Raw genomic sequence first — 18,882 nt, 5'->3', positions numbered from 1 at the left:
TCTATGTTTTCTGATTTTGGAAAAAAATAATTCATTGCAATTTTCTTGTGATTATTTGCAGGCACAGATTTCTTTAATAATCATGTTTTACCTGCCAATGATGCCGTTAATTGGACACGTATGCACGGGGAACATGTGTTTTTCTCACAGTGGAGTATCGTAGAGGTTGTTAAGTTGGTTAGCCGCAGGTTGGGCAGGTCTTCACTGAAGTTCTCAAAGCCACAGTCTGTTGGACAGAAGTTACATTGCAGGGCAATTATAAGTCACACTGAATAAATGCAAACTGCAAGGGTTGTAAGATAATGTTTATATAACGGCGAGGCAGGATCAAAATAAAACCACAAAAAATCACCCACATTACATGCTACAACAGAGATGGACGACATCACTGGTCCATAATCAACTGGTTTGGGGTTTAAGTCACAGGGATTTCAAATTCAGGTTCCCTAATTTCTCATCTCTTCAGCCATTGCTCCCAATGAGGGATCAGTCTTGGATGAGTTGTAAAATGGTGGATGAAGTAAAGCGGCAATCCCCAACCTAAGGGAGAGAATCTGGTTGCTTCAGTCTGCTGATTGGTGAGAGGACTGAAAGTGATGGTGGAAATATTGTACTCTCAGCAAGTGATTACGTTCAGTTGGAGATGATTGTGTCAAAGACTGCACGTGTTCTAGGACACTATCCAGGTCCAGATACACATCCAAGTTGGACCAGTACTAGGAAGGGTAGGGGGAGAGCATCTACAGGAACAGGTGTGTGGTGGTGGCTAGAGAGACTTGTTATCATCTATCCAGCCCTGTGTCTCCATCATGCCGTGAGATAAATAAAACCCGGTTCTTTTCCTCCCTTCAGGCAGGTCATGGGATGAATACTTGTAACCTTCCACTCCACAGGATTAGTTTCACTCTTTTACCCAGTTACACAGTACACTAATGTTGAGTAGATGAGGTAGCACAGCTTGGAGAATGGTTTTCATTTGTTAAATTCATCAAGAATTGAAAGGTTGATTGAAAGGTACAACATGGAAACTGGTGTTTCGGCCCACTGAGTCCATTCTGACCATCGATCACCTGTTCACACTAGTTCCATGTTATCCCACTTTGCTATCCACACACACTGGGGTCAATTAACAGAGGCCAATGAACCTACCAACCCACACATCTTTGGGATGTGGGAGGAAACTAGATGCAAACCCACACAGAAGGCACCCAAAGTCATGATCAAACTTGGGTTTTTGGTGCTGTGAGAGAACAGTTCTACTAGCTGTGCCACCGTGCCCTCAACACACAATGTGAGCCCTCAAATTAATTTTTACCACCATGGAAAATGAGAAATGTTTATTGCTGACTCACAATAAAGCAAAATATCACATTTTCAGGCACAATTCACAGCTTGGTTAATGAGATGTTAAAAATGCCACAGAGGTTTCCTTACTCTCAACCAAAATATAATTGAAAGAATAATACTTACGTTCTACTTCACACGAGAGAGCCTACAAAGAGAAAATATATATATATATATATTATAATAATTTGATTTCATCTCCCATTTATCCCCAAGCAAAAATTACAAATTCTAGTGCTTAATTTTATTTGAGATCACATAATAAAACAAAGGCAGAAAACAATTTATTTGTAACGTTAATGGGGTTGTGAAAAATTATTTATCTTCATAATATTTATCTTAATGTGTTAACAAATGTTCAGAGATAGGATGGAGAGCAGATGCTGAGGAGCAGGAGAGGGAAGAGCTAAAGCATAAAGGGGTTTCAGAGCAAAGCTGCTGTTTAAGAAGAGGAAGCTGACCTTCAGTGTTTGGCAGTTCTAGACCAGGACCACAAAAAGGTGATTTTACACAGGAGGTAATGGACTGGAGGAGGTTGCAAAGTTAGCGTGAGATGGGCGAGATGAGAAACGAGATGAGACGAAATGGGACTGGTGTTGCATACCAGGACATCTGAGATGTGCTCATTCTTTAGGGAACGGAGGTTCCCCTCTTCCATCATAGACGAGGCTCTCACTAGGGTCTCCTCGATACCCCACAGCTCTGCTCTTGCTCCCCCTGCCCCCAGTCTCAACAGGGACAGAGTCCCTCTAGTCCTCACCTTCCATCCCATCAGCCGTCGCATACAGCACATAATCCTCCGACATTTTTGCCACCTCCAAAGGGATCCCACCACCAGCCACATCTCCCCATGTCCACCCTGCTTTCCGCAGAGACCTTTTATATCCCCAATTATATCCCTAATATCTTAAGGATGGAATAAGATTTAATGCAAAATAGGAAACAATTTCACTTTATTTTTTACACTTTGAGGATGAGATAAGGGTAGAGGTGGAGAATGTGTTAGCATAGATTTTATAATAGAGTCTTAGAGTCATACAGTGTGAAAACAGGCCGTTCAGCCTGACTTGTCGACCAACATGTCCCATCTACACTAGTCCCACCTGCCTACATTTGGCCCATATCTCTCTAAACCTATTCTATTCATGCACATGTGTAAATCTTTCTTAAACATTGCGGTAGTCCCTGCCTCAACTATCTCATCCTGCAGGTCGTTCCGTCCACCCACCACCTTTTGCGTGAAAAAGGTTACTCCTCAGGTTCCCATCAAATCTCCCCCCCCCACCGTCTTAAATAGATGGAACATGGACAGGCTGAAAACAGGCAATGACTGTATATGCTGAACCCTATACCTGAGTAATTATTAAGGAACTTGGATTGAGTCACAGTGAGAGAAGAATAAAAGGGATTATCTTCAATAATTTAAGTTAGAGAAGCATAAAACAAAGTGCTGGAGGAACTCAGCGGGTCAGGAAGCATCTGGAGAGAGCTGAACAGGTAAAGATTTGGGTCAACATGTCAGGATGAGCGAGGATAGTCTAGAAGGGGCTCAGAATTCAATACTGAATAGTCATAGAGTCATACAGCATGGAAACAGGCATTCAACCCAACTTGCCCACACTGACCAACCTGTCCCATCTACACTAGTCCCACCTACTTGCATTTGGCCCATATCCCTCTAAACCTGTCCTATCCATGTACCTGTCTAATTGTTTCTTAAACGTTACAATAGTCCCTCCCTCAACTACCTCCCCTGGTAGCTCGTTCCATACACCCATTTATTTTTAGATTTTTAGATTTAGATTTTTAGATTTGGAAATACAGCGCAGAAACAGCCCTTCGGCCCACCGGGTCCGCGCCGCCCAGCGATCCCCGCACATTAACACTATCCTACACCCACTAGGGACAATTTTTACATTTGCCTAGCCAATTAACCTACAAACCTGTACGTCTTTGGAGTGTGGGAGGAAACCGAAGATCTCGGAGAAAACCCACGCAGGTCACGGGGAGAACGTACAAACTCCGTACAGACGGCGCCCGTAGTCAGGATCGAACCTGAGTCTCCGGCGCTGCATTCGCTGTAAGGCAGCAACTCTACCGCTGCGCCACCGTGCCGCCCATTTGTGTGAAAAAGTTAACCCTCAAATTCCTATTAAATCTTTCGCCCTTCACCTTACACCTATATCCTGTGGTTCTCGATTCCCCTACTCTGGGCAAGAGACTGTGCGTCTACCTGATATTATGATTTTATGCAACTCTATAAGGTCACCGCTCATCCTCCTGCGCTCCAAGGAATGCAATAAGTAAAATGTGTTTAGGATAAGTGGAGAGAGAGAGAGAGAAAGAGAAACTTTAAACCACGACAGCAATGTTTCACAGCATGGATGCCGATGGTTTGGGAAACATATGGTGTCACTGCCTGTGTACAACACAGATTATAACACAAGACATTTGGCATTTATTCTGGTTGAGCTGGCTGTCATTCTTCGCATTCCAGGCCCTCTGTTCTCCTCCTATTCCTGCTCTTCAACATTTCCTGCATCACTCAGTTCCTTCTCTTAAATATGGTACAAGAAACATTCATTAAATATTTTGCCACAGCAGCTATTCCTCTCCGCTTAGTCAAAATGTGATTTTTTTTTCTTCTTTCGTTGTTCCTCTAAGTTTGTTTACAAAGGCATAATTTTCAGGCGAATCACCTCTTATTACACTGCAGTTACTATGCTTCAGACCAGTAGCTTGCAAACAGTCCTCTCAGAAAGTAGCCAATATGACCCATGAAATAGTCATCTAGAGAACACAGATTAGCATAGCAGAGGAAAAGGCCCTTCGGCCCACAAAGTCCGTGCCAAACAGGATGCCAAGTTAAACTAGTCTCCTCTGCCTGCACATGATCCATACCTCTCTATTTCCTGCATATCCACATGCCTATCAAAAAAGCTTCTTATTGCCACTATCATATCTACCTCCACCACCACCCCTGGCAGCATGTTCCAGGCACCCACAACTCTCCATGTGAAATACATGCCCCGCACATCTCCATTAAACTTGGCCCCTCTAACCTTAAAGCTATGCCCTCTGCTCTTTGACATTTCCACCCTGGGATAAAGGTTGTGACTGCCTACCCTATCTATGCCCCTCACAATGTCATATACTTTTATCAGGTCTCCCCTCAGCCTCTGATACTCCAGAGAAAATAATTCAAATTTATCCAAACTCTCAAAACCAATTAAGGGGTTGGAGAGGCTAGATGCGGGAAGATTGTTCCCGGTGTTGGGGGAGTCCAGAACCAGGGGTCACAGCTTAAGGATAAGGGGGAAATCTTTTAGGACCGAGATGAGAAAACATTTCTTCACACAGAGAGTGGTGAGTCTATGGAATTCTCTGCCACAGAAGGTAGTTGAGGCCAGTTCATTGGCTATATTTAAGAGGGAGTTAGATGTGGCCCTTTTTGCTAAAGGGATCAGGGGGTATGGAGAGAAGGCAGGTACAGGCTACTGAGTTGGATGATCAGCCATGATCATATTGAATGGCGGTGCAGGCTCGAAGGGCCGAATGGCCTACTCCTGCACCTATTTTCTATGTTTCTATGTTTCTATGAGACGCCGGAGACCCGGGTTCGATCATGACTAAGGGTGGTTGTCTGTACGGAGCTTGTATGTTCTCCCTGTGACCTGCTTGGGATTTCTCTGGAAGCTCCGGTTTCATCCCATACGCCAAAGATGCACAGGTATGTAGGCTAATTGACTTGCTCTAATTTGTAAATTGTCCCTAGTGTGTAAGATAGTGTTCGTATGCGAGGATCGCTGATTGGTGCGTTCTCGGTGGGCCGAGGGGTCCATTTCCGTGCTGTATCTCGAAACTAAACTAAGCAGCCTACAGTTAGTGCACGAGTCCAATCTCTGGTCAGAGCATGGTTCGAGTCATAAAGGAATCGAATCATACAACTCTGAAATAGGCCCTTCAGTCCCTTGAAGGAACATTTTAGTTTAGTTTTGTTTATTATTATTATTATTATTATCACGTCAGATACTAATTACAAGGATGCCAATTATTATTGTCACATACGTTGAGGTTTAGTGAAAAGCTTTTTTTATTGGGTGCTATCCAGTCAGTGATTAATAATACGTGATTACAATCAAGCTGTCCACAACGTACAGATACAGAATAAAGGGAATAACATTTAGTGCAAGAAAACGTCCAGTAAAGTCAGATTAAAGATAGTTCAAAGGTCTCCAATGAGGTAAATGGGAGGTCAGGGCCGCTCTCTAGTTGGTGATATGATGGTTCAGTTGCCTGATAACAGCTGGGAAGCTACTGTCCCTGAATCTGGACGTGTGCATTTTCACACCTCTTGCCAGATGGGAGAGAGCAGAAGATTTAGTGACTGGAGTGGAACTGGTCCTTGATTATGCTGGTGGCCTTGCCGAGCGAGGCAGCATGAAGTGTAGATGGAATCAATGGAAGTGAGGTTGGCTCGTGAGATGGTCTGGGCTACGTCTATGAGACTTCGCTATTTCTTGGGGTCTTGGATGCGGCTGTTCGCAAACCGTGCTGTGATGTATCTTGATAAAATGCTTTGATGGGGAGGGTCATTTGGGACATGCTAAACATGGAAGAAAACAGTATCATCATTTGGGTGCACCAGAAAGCATAAGATAAATTACTTGATTAGAAAACTTATGCAGGAAGTTATGTATATTTTACGCTTGTGCACATTTAAAAATGTAAAAGGACTGGCGTTGTGCCATGTGTTTTAATATTCAGACACTATATTTGGACATCACGCAATATTTGGTCATTTTCCTGCAGTTTTACTCCTAGTCTAAATGTTTGTCCTGGCAGTGGATAGGAATTTTCAGTATGAATCCATTTTAATTTTTATCTTCTCCCTTTCCTTCATGATACAGGAAATGAAGGGGTATGGATCATGTGGAGGGAGCTGGGATTAGTTTCTCTTCTTCGGCACAGATACTGTCGGCCTGTCCCTGTGCTGTACTTTTCTATTAGTTTGGAGATACAGCTCGGAAACAGGCTCTTCGGCCCATTGCGTTCGCGTTGACTCGCGATCCCCGCACACTAACACTATCCTACACATACTAGGCACAATTTACAATCTATCAAAGCTAATTAACCTACAAACCTGTACATCTTTGGAGCATGGAAGGAAACCAGAGCACCCGGGGATAACCCTCGCGGTCAGGGGAGAACGTACAAACTCCGTACAGACAGCACCCGTAGACAGGATCGAACCAGAGTCTCTGGCACTGTATCTCTACCAGCTGCACCACCGTGCAGCTATTATTTTTTTTCTTGCCAAGATAGTTCAGTACTTATATTCCTTACCAAAATTAGGCAAGGAAATCAGAGTATAATTTTATTTGCCACAGATGTTAAAGAATCAAGTTGTTTGCAGTAAATATTGAATTAATTTGACTCATAGGCAATAAAATAGCTTTTTTAACCTTATTAGTTTACAACTTAAGGATATTATATAAACACAATTTTCTTAGAAACATAGTCATAAAAACATTTTAAAAATAGGTGCAGGAGTAGGCCATTTGGTCCTTCAAGCCAGCACCGCCATTCAATATGATCATCCAAAATCAGTACCCCATTCCTGCTTTTTCCCCATATCCCTTGATTCCGTTAGCCCTAAAAGCCAAACCTAACTCTCTCTTGACAACATCCAGTGAATTGGCCTCCACTGCCTTCTGTGGCAGATAATTCCACAGATTCACAACTCTCTGGGTGAAAATTTTAAACAGAAATATGAATCTTCATCTTCACACATTTCTTGCAAATGGAACTTTGCATACAGAAACTTTTGGTTTTCGTGTTGTATCTGAAGAGATAGTCTGCTTACATAAATCAGTAAGTCTTGCAAGAGACAGATCTGGAATACCTCCCTGTAAGCTAACTCCTCGACTGCTGCCCCTGGTGTTTCACGTTGTCTTCAAGGTGCACCGGCAGCTGAGACAACTCACAATACAAGGAGAGCAAACAGGGCACTTGTAAGTGCAAAGCTTCATTTGTCCATTTTTCTTCCCTGATAACCTCCGCAGAGCACCAAAGAACAAATTGCTTCATGCCTGTTGACAATGGCCGACAGTCACCCCCAGATTCAGTGCTCCTCCATATTTAAGGTACAGACCCCAGTATTCTCTGCCCTCCCTGTGCGTGGATGAAAATTGAGTAAATGCATGGAGGCTTTCTGACACAGGAATAGTGAACCTGAAGTTGGTACAGGTTAAAAACAACAAGGTGCTTTGCCAATCACGATTGACGGGAAATGGAGAAGTGCTGTCAAACAGAGAGAAGTGCAGGAACTCGGGAACTCCCAGCTAGGGACTTCCTGATAGAATGCAAATTGTTTAAATCGAGAAGACTGTTAAGATGTGGTGACAGGTGTTTATCATAGAGCACAAGGTGTGAGATATGGGTCTGATACTCCATGTTTGGTAGGATAATCTCTAACCAATGTTATCAACTAATGTCTATTATGTCTATTATAAACCCACTGACTCCCACAACTATCTAGGTTACACTTCTTCCCACCCTGCCTCCTGCAAAGACTCTATCCCCAACACCCAATCCCTCTATCTGCGCCCAAGATGAGGTGTTCCATACCAGGACATCCAAGATGTCCCCATTCTTTAGGGAACAGGGGTTCCCTTCTTCCATCATAGATGAGGCCCTCACACGTGTCCCTTGGTACCCCGCAGCTCCATTCTTGCTCCAAATCATCCTAGTTGTAGCAGGGACAGAGTCCCCCTTATCCACACCTTTCACCCCATCCACTGTTGCAAGCAACACAGTCTTCCGACATTTTCACTGCCTCCAACAGGGTCCCACCACCAGTCACATCTTCCCATCTCCACCCCTTTCCGCTTTCCACAGAGACCGTTCCCTCCGCAACTCCCTGGTTAACTCACCCCTTCCCACCCAAACCACCCTCTCCCTAGGCACCTTCTCCTGCAAACGCAAGAGATGCGACACCTGTCCCTATACCTCCTCCCTCGATTCTGTCCAGGGACCCCGACAAGCCTTTCAGGCTAAGGTTCACATGCACCTTCTCCACCCTTGTCTACTGTATCTGTTTTTCAAGATTTGGACTCTTATACATCAGCAAGACCAAACACAGACTGGGCGATCGATTCGCGGAACATCTTCGCTCAGTCCACCTTGGCCTACGTGATCTCCCGGTTGCCAAACACTTTAACTCCCCTTCCCATTCCCATACTGGCCTTTCTGTCAGGGGCCTCCTCCTTGGTGAGAGTGAGGCCAAATGCAAATTGGAGGAACAGCACCTCATATTTTGCTTGAGCATCTTACAAGCCAATGGTATGAATAATAATTTCTCTACCTCCCCCAACCTAGTTGTTGTACTATTTTTACTCGCAGGTCCCTGGCTGGCGACCGGCTTTCAGGAGCTCCAGCCGTAGCAGCTTCGACCGCCCCGAAGCGCAAGGTTCGATCGACCCGCTCGCAGGACCTTCATCGCCCTGCGTGGCTCGGCCGCGGCACTTCCCATCGCCCGGTGGGGGCTTCAAACGTCGGGAGCCTCGATCGCCTCGTGGCAGCAGTTTGACTGCCTGACCACGGGAAAAGAATGAGAAGGAGATAAGACTTTTCTTTGCCTTCCATCACAGTGAGGGTGTGCCTGTAGCAATCACTGTGATGGTTGTTTGTGTTAAACTGTAATTGTGTGTCCTGTGTTCTTTATTGTTTACTGTCGGACCCTGACGTGAGAGGACGCTGGCGCTGTTTGTTCGCCGCTTCTCCGTCTGGACAAATCTTTTGTTTGATTGTTTGTTTTTATGTCTTGTTTGTTTTGTAAAGCGTCTTTGAGTTTCCTGAAAAGCGCTATATAAATTAAATGTATTATTATTATTATTACTGTCGATGACTGTCTGACTGACTCTTCGGTGTAAATGTAAACGGGTCTGATCATCCAGGAACTGCTAAATTGGCAAAGTGCAGGTCAATGACAGGTGACATTTTGTAAGAGGAAGCCCTGTTCTTCAGGACTCTCTCGGGTGGAAAGAGCATGTCCGAATATCTGCTGACAAAACACCAAAGAAGCTACTTTACAGAGAGCTCACCAAAGACTTGCACGTACTTGGTGGACAGAGTTTAGAAATACAGAGTGGAAACAGGCCTTTTGGCCCCCCGTGTCCGTGCCTACCAGCGATCACCCCGTGCACTAGTACTATCCTACACACTAGGGAGCAAAGATACTAGAGGAACAAGATGGACCATACGTTGAAATCGCCTATACTGAAGTGTAGTACGCAAAGGAGCGGAACGGCCACCATTTTAGTAAGCAAAACCCGCCGTTCGCTATGCCTCTCTCAGTGTAATCAGTGTTTTGAGGGAACAATATGGGTGATGATACCATTAAAATGCAGAATATATCTCATCTATCAATTCACAGATTTTTGTTATTTCTCTTTTTAAATGTTTCTGCAATTTTCTGCCTACTAAAATGGCGCCATGACATACTACGGTTTTTAGGGTCGAGTGGTCTATCTTGCTCTGCTCTATTATCTTTGCTAGGGAGCATTCACAATTTACAAAAGTCAATTACGGAATCCAAAACCTGTATGTCTTTGGAGTGTGGAGGTAGCCAGAGGAAACCCACGCGGTCACAGGAAGAACATACAAACTCCATACAGACCACCCGTGGACAGGATCGAACCTGGGTCCCTGGCGCTGTAAGGCAGCAACTCTACCATTGCGCCATTGTGCCGCCCAAGTGACTATAGAGATGGGATGCTATGATTCTCTTAGAAAATACATATAATAAAGAACAGTACAGCATAGTAATAGATCGTGAGATCACAATGCTTGCAGCAAACGTATCTCATCTACCAAAACTAATCTCATCTACCTCCACATAATCTATATCCCTCCATTTCATATATATCCATGTGCCTAACTAAATGTCTCTTTCATGGACCTGGAGATTTGAGAGAGGGCACAGGAAAGGTTCACCAGGTTGTTGCCTCAATTAGTGGGTATTAGCTACAAGTACTCGGACAAACTTGGATTGTTTATTGTGGAGCATCAGAGGCTAAGAGGTTGACCTGATAGAAATATCTAAGATTATGAGAGGCATAGATAGGGTAGCTAATCAGTCTTTTTTCCAATCTGGAAATATCAAATACTAGAGGGGGTGGCTTTAAGATTAGTGGGGAAAAGTTTAGAGGATAGTTAATTGGCAAGTTTTTTTTTTAAACGCAGGAAAGATGCCTGAAACTCACTGCCAAGCGTGGTGGTGAAAGTAGATATGATCACAACATTTAAGAGGCATTTAGACAAGCACATGAGCAGAAGGGGTTGGAGGGATAAAGACCACATGCAGGCAAATGGGATTAGATTGAATTGGCATCATGGTCAGCATAAACATCATGGACCTGTTCCTGTGCTCCACCGTTCTATGTTCTAAGGGTTATCCAATTAAGGTTACCTGCTGATGCTTAACATTGTAATGTTTGCTAATGCTTTCTCGTGACAAGGTGTGTTTGCCCAATATTGAACTAGTTGATATATTTATTAATTAGTCATCAACTGTCATGATTCCTTTCTGGCTTATCTGGTTTGTGCCAAGCCAAAGAAAGGAAAGCCTTTGTCCAAAAATACTCTTGGAGAGGATACAACATTGAAACAGACCCTTTGGCCCATCATGTTTGTGCCAACTATCAACCGCCCATTTATACCAATCCTACTTTGATACCATTTTATTTTATTCTCCCCAGATTCCATCACTCGCCCACACATAAGGGAGAATTTACTACGGCCAATTAACCTACCAGCCCATGTCGTTCAATGTTGGAGAAACTGAAGCAACACACAGGGAACAAGAGTCAGTCAGACACAACAAACAAGTCACAGGGAAAACGTGCAAACGCCACACAGACAGTACCCGAGGTCGGGATTGAACCCTGGTGCTGTGAGATGGTGGATCCACTAATTGCGCCACTGCGATGCCCAATTTTATCCGTTTATTGTCCAAGTAGAACTGACTGCCCTCCTTCACTGGCACTGAGGGATGAGGGTCACCTTCATGAACTGCTGCCACCCACTCTAGTGAAGGGACCCCCACTGGGTTTGGTTGCACACCACCACTGGGTTTGGTTGCACACCACCACTGGGTTTGATTGCACACCACCACTGGGTTTGGTTGCACACCATCACTGGGTTTGGTTGCACACCCCCACTGGGTTTGGTTGCACACCATCACTGGGTTTGGTTGCACACCCCCACTGGGTTTGGTTGCACACCATCACTGGGTTTGGTTGCACACCCCCACTGGGTTTGGTTGCACACCCCCACTGGGTTTGGTTGCACACCCCCACTGGGTTTAGTTGCACACCACCACTGGGTTTGGTTGCACACCATCACTGGGTTTGGTTGCACACCACCACTGGGTTTGGTTGCGGTTCACCACTGGGTTTGGTTGCAGACCACCACAGGGTTTGGTTGCAGACCACCACAGGGTTTGGTTGCACACCACCATCGGGTTTGGTTTCACACTCCCACTGGGTTTGGTTGCAGTTCACCACTGGGTTTGGTTGCGGTTCACCACTGGATTTAGTTGCGGTTCACCACTGGGTTTGGTTGCGGTTCACCATTGGGTTTGGTTGCGGTTCACCACTGGGTTTGGTTGCGGTATCTTCAGGAACAAAGGCCCAAGCGTTTCCAAGTCAGAATGATCTGTGATGGAATGGGGGAATTAAGTAGACGGTTGGTTTTAAAATATTTATTCACAAAATGCTGGAGTAACTCAGCAGGTCAGGCAGCATCTCGGGAGAGAAGGAATGGGTGACGTTTCGGGTCGAGACCCTTCTTCAGACTGATGTCGGGGGTGGGACAAAGGAAGGATATAGGTGGAGACAGGAAGATAGAGGGAGATCTGGGAAGGAGGAGGGGAAGAGAGGGACAGAGGAGCTATCTGAATATAATTTTAAAATATAATCAGCTGCAATAAAACTCTGCTGAGAAAGACATACCACAAACAACAAATGGCTGCACACAAGAACTCCTTGACAAAGTACACAAAACAAAATTTAATTGCCACTATTGACAGATTGCACAAGATTACACTTCGGTGGCTGTCGTAGAGAAACGTACTGTCTCTGTGACTCGCCCTTCCAGCCTCCTCATTACAAAAGGCAACTCTCAAAAAGTTCACAAAAGGCAAACACCCCAGACTGCTCTTGATGCTATAACAGAATGCTGGAAATCATATTTCTGTGCTGTATCTCTAAAGTAAATCTATGTGTTTGGGCCTAGGACAGCTCATCCGAAATGTTAACACTCAGGAGTTTGAAGCTGCTAACTCTCTCAGCAATGAAGACCAGCTTGTGGTCTCATTTCAGAAGCAAATGATGAGTTCATTGGTTTTGTCGATGTTGAGGTGGAACCAGTAACCAAGTTGATGGATATTTTTTAGCTGGAGATTGACAGAGTTTTGCTTATTACGGGTGTCAGGGGTTATGGGGAGAAGGCAGGAGAATGGCGTTGAGAAGGAACGATAGATCAGCCATGATTGAATGGCGTAGATTTGATTGGCCAAATGGTGTAATTCTGCTCCTAGAACTGATGAACATGAACTGAGCAGACAAATTTAGAGCAGTAATTTAGAGTCACATGGTCCATCAAACCCATTCTATCATTCAGTATGTGGCTGATCTGATTGTAACTTGAACTTCACATTCCTGTCACGCCATTGTCAAGATGCTTTCTACCTTGGCCTTAAAAATACTCGAGGACTCTGCTCCACCACCTTTGAGAAGAAAAGGTCTAAAGGCTTGGGACGCTCTGAGAAGAGAAAAATGACACCTCATCTCAGTCTTTTACAGACGCCCTTATTTTTAAATAGTGTCCCTTAGTACTGCGAGGAGTAGCAGTCCAGACTTATGAAGAAGAAGGGTCTCGACCCAAAACATCACCTATTCCTTTTCTCCAGAGATGCTCTCTGACCCGCTGTTATCCAGCATCAGTCTACCTTCAGTTTAAATCAGCATCTGCAGTTCCTCCCTACACATATCTAATTGATGGTATGTGTTTTGTACGAGACTACATGCTTGTGATGGTGCTGCATGCAAGATTTTCATTTTTCCTGTACCACACTGTACTTGTGCTTATGACAATAAGCTCGACGACTTGACTAACAATGAAACATTGTGGCAAGATTACTCTGGAATGGAAATTCAATGGGATTCCTTCCTCAGCTGGTGACTGGGCAGCTTAAGGGATGGCCAAACCAAGCTATCTTTAAAAAAAATGTGACTTTTATTTTAAAGAAACACCAACACATCAAATTTGAATGTGGCTTATAAAAAGAAATGACAATCTGTAGACAATAGTTTAAATAGTTAAAAAATGACCTTGAACATTAACCATCACAAAATGCTGGAGTAACTCAGCAGGTCAGGCAGCATCTAGGAGAGAGGGAATGGGTGACGTTTCGGGTCAAGACCCTTCTTCATACTTGAACATTAAATAAGTTGAAACCACATTTAGAGTCCAAACTAAAAATGAATACAACCCATAAACTTTTGATAGCGTTTCAGTGTTGTTCTTATAACTGATAATGTTATTGATAAAAATGCCATCATAAAGAAATGTGCATAGGTTCAAAGTCCAGGTCATGTTTATTTTAGTCACAAAAAATGTCTAAAGTCCTCGAATACATTACTTTACCCAGTTAATCTCTTACTCAGCTGAACACAGCCGCAAAGAGATATATTCTTCTCTTATTTCCAATCTACAACTCCCAACTCCTACTTGCCTTTATTTTTAAATAAGGATTACCCTTTACTTTCCCTTGTGCAACACATTAATTTCCAGACACATTGTGACACACGGAACTGCTGGCCACATCAGGAGCACCCAATGCAGGAGACAAAGTTGGAGGAGGTGCATGCAATCCTCTGTCTCACTTGGAAGGAGTGCTGGGATCCCAGGATGGAGTCAAAGGAAGAAGGTACAGCCTCAGGCCTTACATCTCCTGCAGTTTCAGGGGAAAGTTCCTGGGGAGTAGGTGGGGAGACGAGTGAACCAAGGATTTTCAGAAGGGGTGGTCTCTGCGGAAGGCAGTAAGGGATGGGAATGGGAGGATGCGACTGGTGGTGGGATCACGTTGAAGGTGGCGGAAATGCCAGAGTGCTGGATGCAGATCCCAGGCATGAGTTGTTAACACTTGACTCTAAATGGCTGCAAGGTTGGTTACCATACCAAAGGGCAGTCAAGCCCAGCCACACACAAACCATTGCACTGTTCTTCCATCCACTGCCATAGAATATAAAATGACAGATAACTTTACACATAACTCAATGTACTTGTGAGTACCTCCAACCAGGAGCCTCGGCGATGGAGAACTTCCACTAAAACCAGCAAAGATCAACTCTCCTGTTCATACAACAACGTGAGAACCATCTTTCCCTGTATAGGAAGGAACTGCAGATGCTGGTTGTGTCTGCAGTCTGAAGAAGGTTCTCACCCCGGTCACTCCCTCTTCTCTGCAGATCAGGCATGAGGTGCAGAAGCTTGAAAATGCATACCTCCGGATTCAGAGACAGTTTCTTCCCAGCTGTTACCTGGCAACTGAATGGTCCTCTCATCAGCTAGAGTGCAGTCCTGACCTCCCATCTACCTCAATGGAGATCTTGGAACTATCTTTAAATCGGACTTTATCTTGCACTAACTAGTGCACCCTTTATCTGTGCGCTGTGGATGACTTGATTGTTATCATTTACAGTCTTTTCTTTGAACACAAGCTTTTCATTGTACCTCGGTACACGTGACAATAATAAACGAAAGTATCTCTAAACTAAGCTGAAAATGGTACCTTCTCTTCTCAAGCACTTCATTAGCTATATATCACCATTTCCAATGTGGTATCAACCCCTAAATCTTGGACAAACTGAATCACTTTAATACCACACACCATTGAGATGGATATAAATGGCAGCGAGGGAGGGTATGGACCACCTCGCTGTGTGCCTTGTTGCCCTGCCACTTCAGTGAGGTGCAGATGGAGGATGGCATCTTTCTGGGAGAAGTAACCAGCTGATATTGACCTGGTCTGGGAATATTCTCCACCTGCCAGTATTTGGCAAGCTCTCCCCAGTAATTATGATCACACTGGGGTGCAGATGGAACATCAATTTGACCTTGGGAAATCCACTGAAATCTTCTCAACTGAATCAGTTGTCTGCTGCATATCTGTGGTGGCACGGTGGCGCAGCGGTAGATCTACTGCCTTAAAGCGCCAGAGACCCAGGTTTGACCCTGACTACGGCTGCTGTCTGTACGGAGTTTGTACGTTCTCCCCGTGACCTGCGTGGGTTTCTCCGAGATCTTCAATTTCCTCCCACACTCCAAAGACGTAGAGGTTTGTCGGTTAATTGGCTTGGTATAAATGCAAAATTGTCCCTGGGGTGTGTAGGATAGTGTTAATGTGCGGGGATCGCTGGTCGGTCCAGACACGGTGGGCTGAAGGGCCCGTTTCCGCGCTGCATCTTTAAACTAAACTAATCTGATATCTATTTCCTCTGACTGTGCGAGAATTACTGGAACAAACCTTTCTCTCCTGAAACCTCCTGGCTGAGGGTGATCTTGCAAAGCGAGTTTGATTATTAATTACATTTGGATTATTTGCATACAGACACCAGTGTCATGGCAGCAAAGCCTCAACAAAACTCAGCAACAAAACTCAGCAACAAAACACCACGTATCGCCCCTTGCACTACAATGGACTTGGTGGCAATCATGCCTTGTTTTCTATAATCTTTTCCTCTTTACATCTCCCTGTATGTTCTCCCTGTGACTACATGGGTAAACGCTGGGTGCTCGGGTTTCCTCTCACATTCCCTTCGGCCCATCGAATCCATGCTGACCATCGATCACCTGTTCACGCTAGTTCTATGTTATCTCATTTACATGTCTACTCCTTACACGTTAGGGGCAAATTTATAGAGGCCAAGTAATTTGCAAACCCGCACGTCTTTGGGATGTGGGGGGAAACTGGAGTGCTCTGAGGAAACCCACGCAGTTACAGGGGGAACGTGCAAACTCCACAAAGACAGCACCCGAGATCAGGATCGAACCTGGGTCTCTGGCGCTGTGAGACAGCAGCTTTACCAACTGCGCCAGTGTCATGTGAATCCAGGTGCCCGTGATGCTGCTACAAGCCAGGTTTATATTACACCTATACCTCACCGTTATTGTGCATATGACAATAAATCTCACGCAGCCTGATTAATCTGCCTCACCTGTTACCTCACCATAATATCACACATTTATTCTCCATATAGCTCGTTTTCTGAGATGTCATATCTTATTTCATGAATGCGGAGTGGCACGGTGGCACAGCGGTAGAGTTGCTGCCTTACAGCACCAGAGACCTGGATTCCATCTTTACTATGGGTGCCGTCTGTACGGAGTTTGTAGGTTCACGTGTGTTTGTGACCGCGTGGGTTTTTTTCCAGGTGCACTGGTTTCCTCCCACATTCCACAGATGTACAGGTTGGCCTGCCTCCACACCGTCTGGTTCTCCTGATCTACTCAGGTCCTCTCATACGCACCTTTCTTTCCAACACCATCCCCCATCAACTAGTTCCTGTCCCCTTCCCCCCCCCCCCACCCCCCTCCCCACTCGCTCCATCTGTCCACACCCACACTCTCTTCCCGCTGGGATCCCCCTCCACATTGTTCCCATCTAAGCTCCCTCACCCGATTCCAAGCTTTTCCGTCCTTTCCCATCGGATTCCGTCATCTGCATCCCTTTTGTTGCCTCTACCTATCACCTCCCAATCTCTGCCCCTATTTCCACCCCTCCCCAACCTGACGCCATCTTCTAATCAACCCCTCCTCACCTGGATCCACCTATCACTTGCCAACTCTCGTCCCACCTCTCAGGCTCACCCCTGTCTACTGGCCACCTCCCCTCTATTCTTTCTCGACCCGAAACGTCGACTGTCCTTTTACCTCCACAGATGCTGCCCGACCCATTGAATTCCTCCAGCAGATTGTTTATTGCCTGCACCAAGTACATTTTAATCTACTGTCCCCATTGGCAATACTTTGGTGGCATGCAGAAATTCTTATACACAACAGGTTTGTCAACATACACCAAATGTTTTGCAACGCAATGTGAAGCAGCACATTGTCAGGATGTTAGAGTGTGCAGTGGGCCTTGGGCCATTTTAAGATGTTGTCAGGGCTGGCGTTGGCGGTGGTCAGGGCAGGGGTCGGAGGTGGTCAGGGCTGGCGTTGGGGGTGGATGGGTGAGGAGCAGCGTGCAGAGATGGAGGTAGAAGTACAAGGAAATCTGAAGATTGTTGACGTCTTATGGCATCTCAATTTGCTCGACCAGCTGTGATAACATTTCCTCTGTGCTTGATTGAGCATGGGTGGAACCGGCTCAGCACCTTTGATCTCGGATATTCTTTGGTAATGGGGAAGTTGAGTTAAAGCCTGTGAACAAAATTCAATAATGCCCAAATGTAATGGATGGCCCTTGCACAGTCTCCATTGTAGACTGCAGCAGAGCATGAAGAAGACTCTCTGTTGCCTCTGAGGGTGAACTACTGATGAGGGAGGAGGTGGGTCTAGATGAATATTGAGCAGAGGAAGATGATAGTCCGAATTTGGGATTCAGGGGTTAAGATGGGCCCTCGGAGGGGGTTTGAACTGTGGCCTCGGATAAAGGAGGCTGGGTCTTGCGCGGAATCTTCCACCATGGAGGTCGATACTTCCACCACGGAGAGTCTGGGAATCAGAAATATAGGATGGTGAGATGGGGGGTTTGGGTCCAGGCTTGGGATTTGAAGGGAGTGAAAACCTTTGGAGGCAGGTTGAGCCGGTGTCAAGAAACTAAGTGTAGGCAGTAGGAGTTGTGGAACATTTACCTTGGTGAGGGATGGTGAGACATGCTCAGGGGACCAACTAAGCAAGTGGTGTTCCCAGCTCTGGGTTAGGATCTGGTGAGGGAGAAGTGCTGTTGAACTCGGTTATTCACCGTGCACATTGACAGGCATATCCCAGAACGATGTGACCCATTTTCTTGGGCAGCGTTATGCAGGTAAAGACAACGTTCCAAGGGCATGTTTAGTTTAGTTTAGTTTAGAGGTGCAGCGCGGGAACAGGCCCTTCGGTCCATCGAGTCCGTGCCAACCAGCAATCACCGTACACTAGCACTATCCTATACACGAGAGACAATTTACAATTTTTACCGAAGCCAATTAACCTACAAACCTGTACGTCTTTGGGGTGTGGGAGGAAACCGGAGCACCCGGAGGAAACCCACGCAGTCATGGGGAGAACGTACAAACTCCGTACAGAGAGCACCCCTAGTCAGGTTCACCGGCGCTGTGAGGCAGCAACTCTACTGCTGCGCCACCGTACTGCAGTATTGTGATTCGTGGATTGTTTCATCTATGCAGCATTGTTTATGAAACACTTATAAACCTCACGTGGTTGAATAAAATATTACCATTTCAGTTTTATGTAGGGTGTGATAGATCT

The 18,882-nt window shown here is 45.3% G+C and overlaps 1 protein-coding gene across 1 annotated transcript in view; it reads right to left on the bottom strand.

The window, feature by feature from the left end:
• Positions 1–18,882, bottom strand: part of LOC144601744 (interleukin-17 receptor C-like) — a 71,072-nt gene that overhangs the window by 37,759 nt on the left and 14,431 nt on the right. Inside the window, exons 3-4 of the mRNA XM_078414093.1 lie at positions 1,471–1,492; positions 92–226 (exon numbers count right to left, since the gene is read on the bottom strand). Coding sequence (XP_078270219.1) covers positions 92–226; positions 1,471–1,492 — 157 coding nt within the window. The remainder of the gene's footprint in view (positions 1–91; positions 227–1,470; positions 1,493–18,882) is intronic.

This window comes from Rhinoraja longicauda, chromosome 17 (assembly GCF_053455715.1).
Source record: "Rhinoraja longicauda isolate Sanriku21f chromosome 17, sRhiLon1.1, whole genome shotgun sequence".
NCBI lineage: Eukaryota > Metazoa > Chordata > Chondrichthyes > Rajiformes > Arhynchobatidae > Rhinoraja > Rhinoraja longicauda.
Note: the sequence above shows the minus strand (reverse complement) of the source record. Positions and strands in the feature narration are given on the sequence as shown.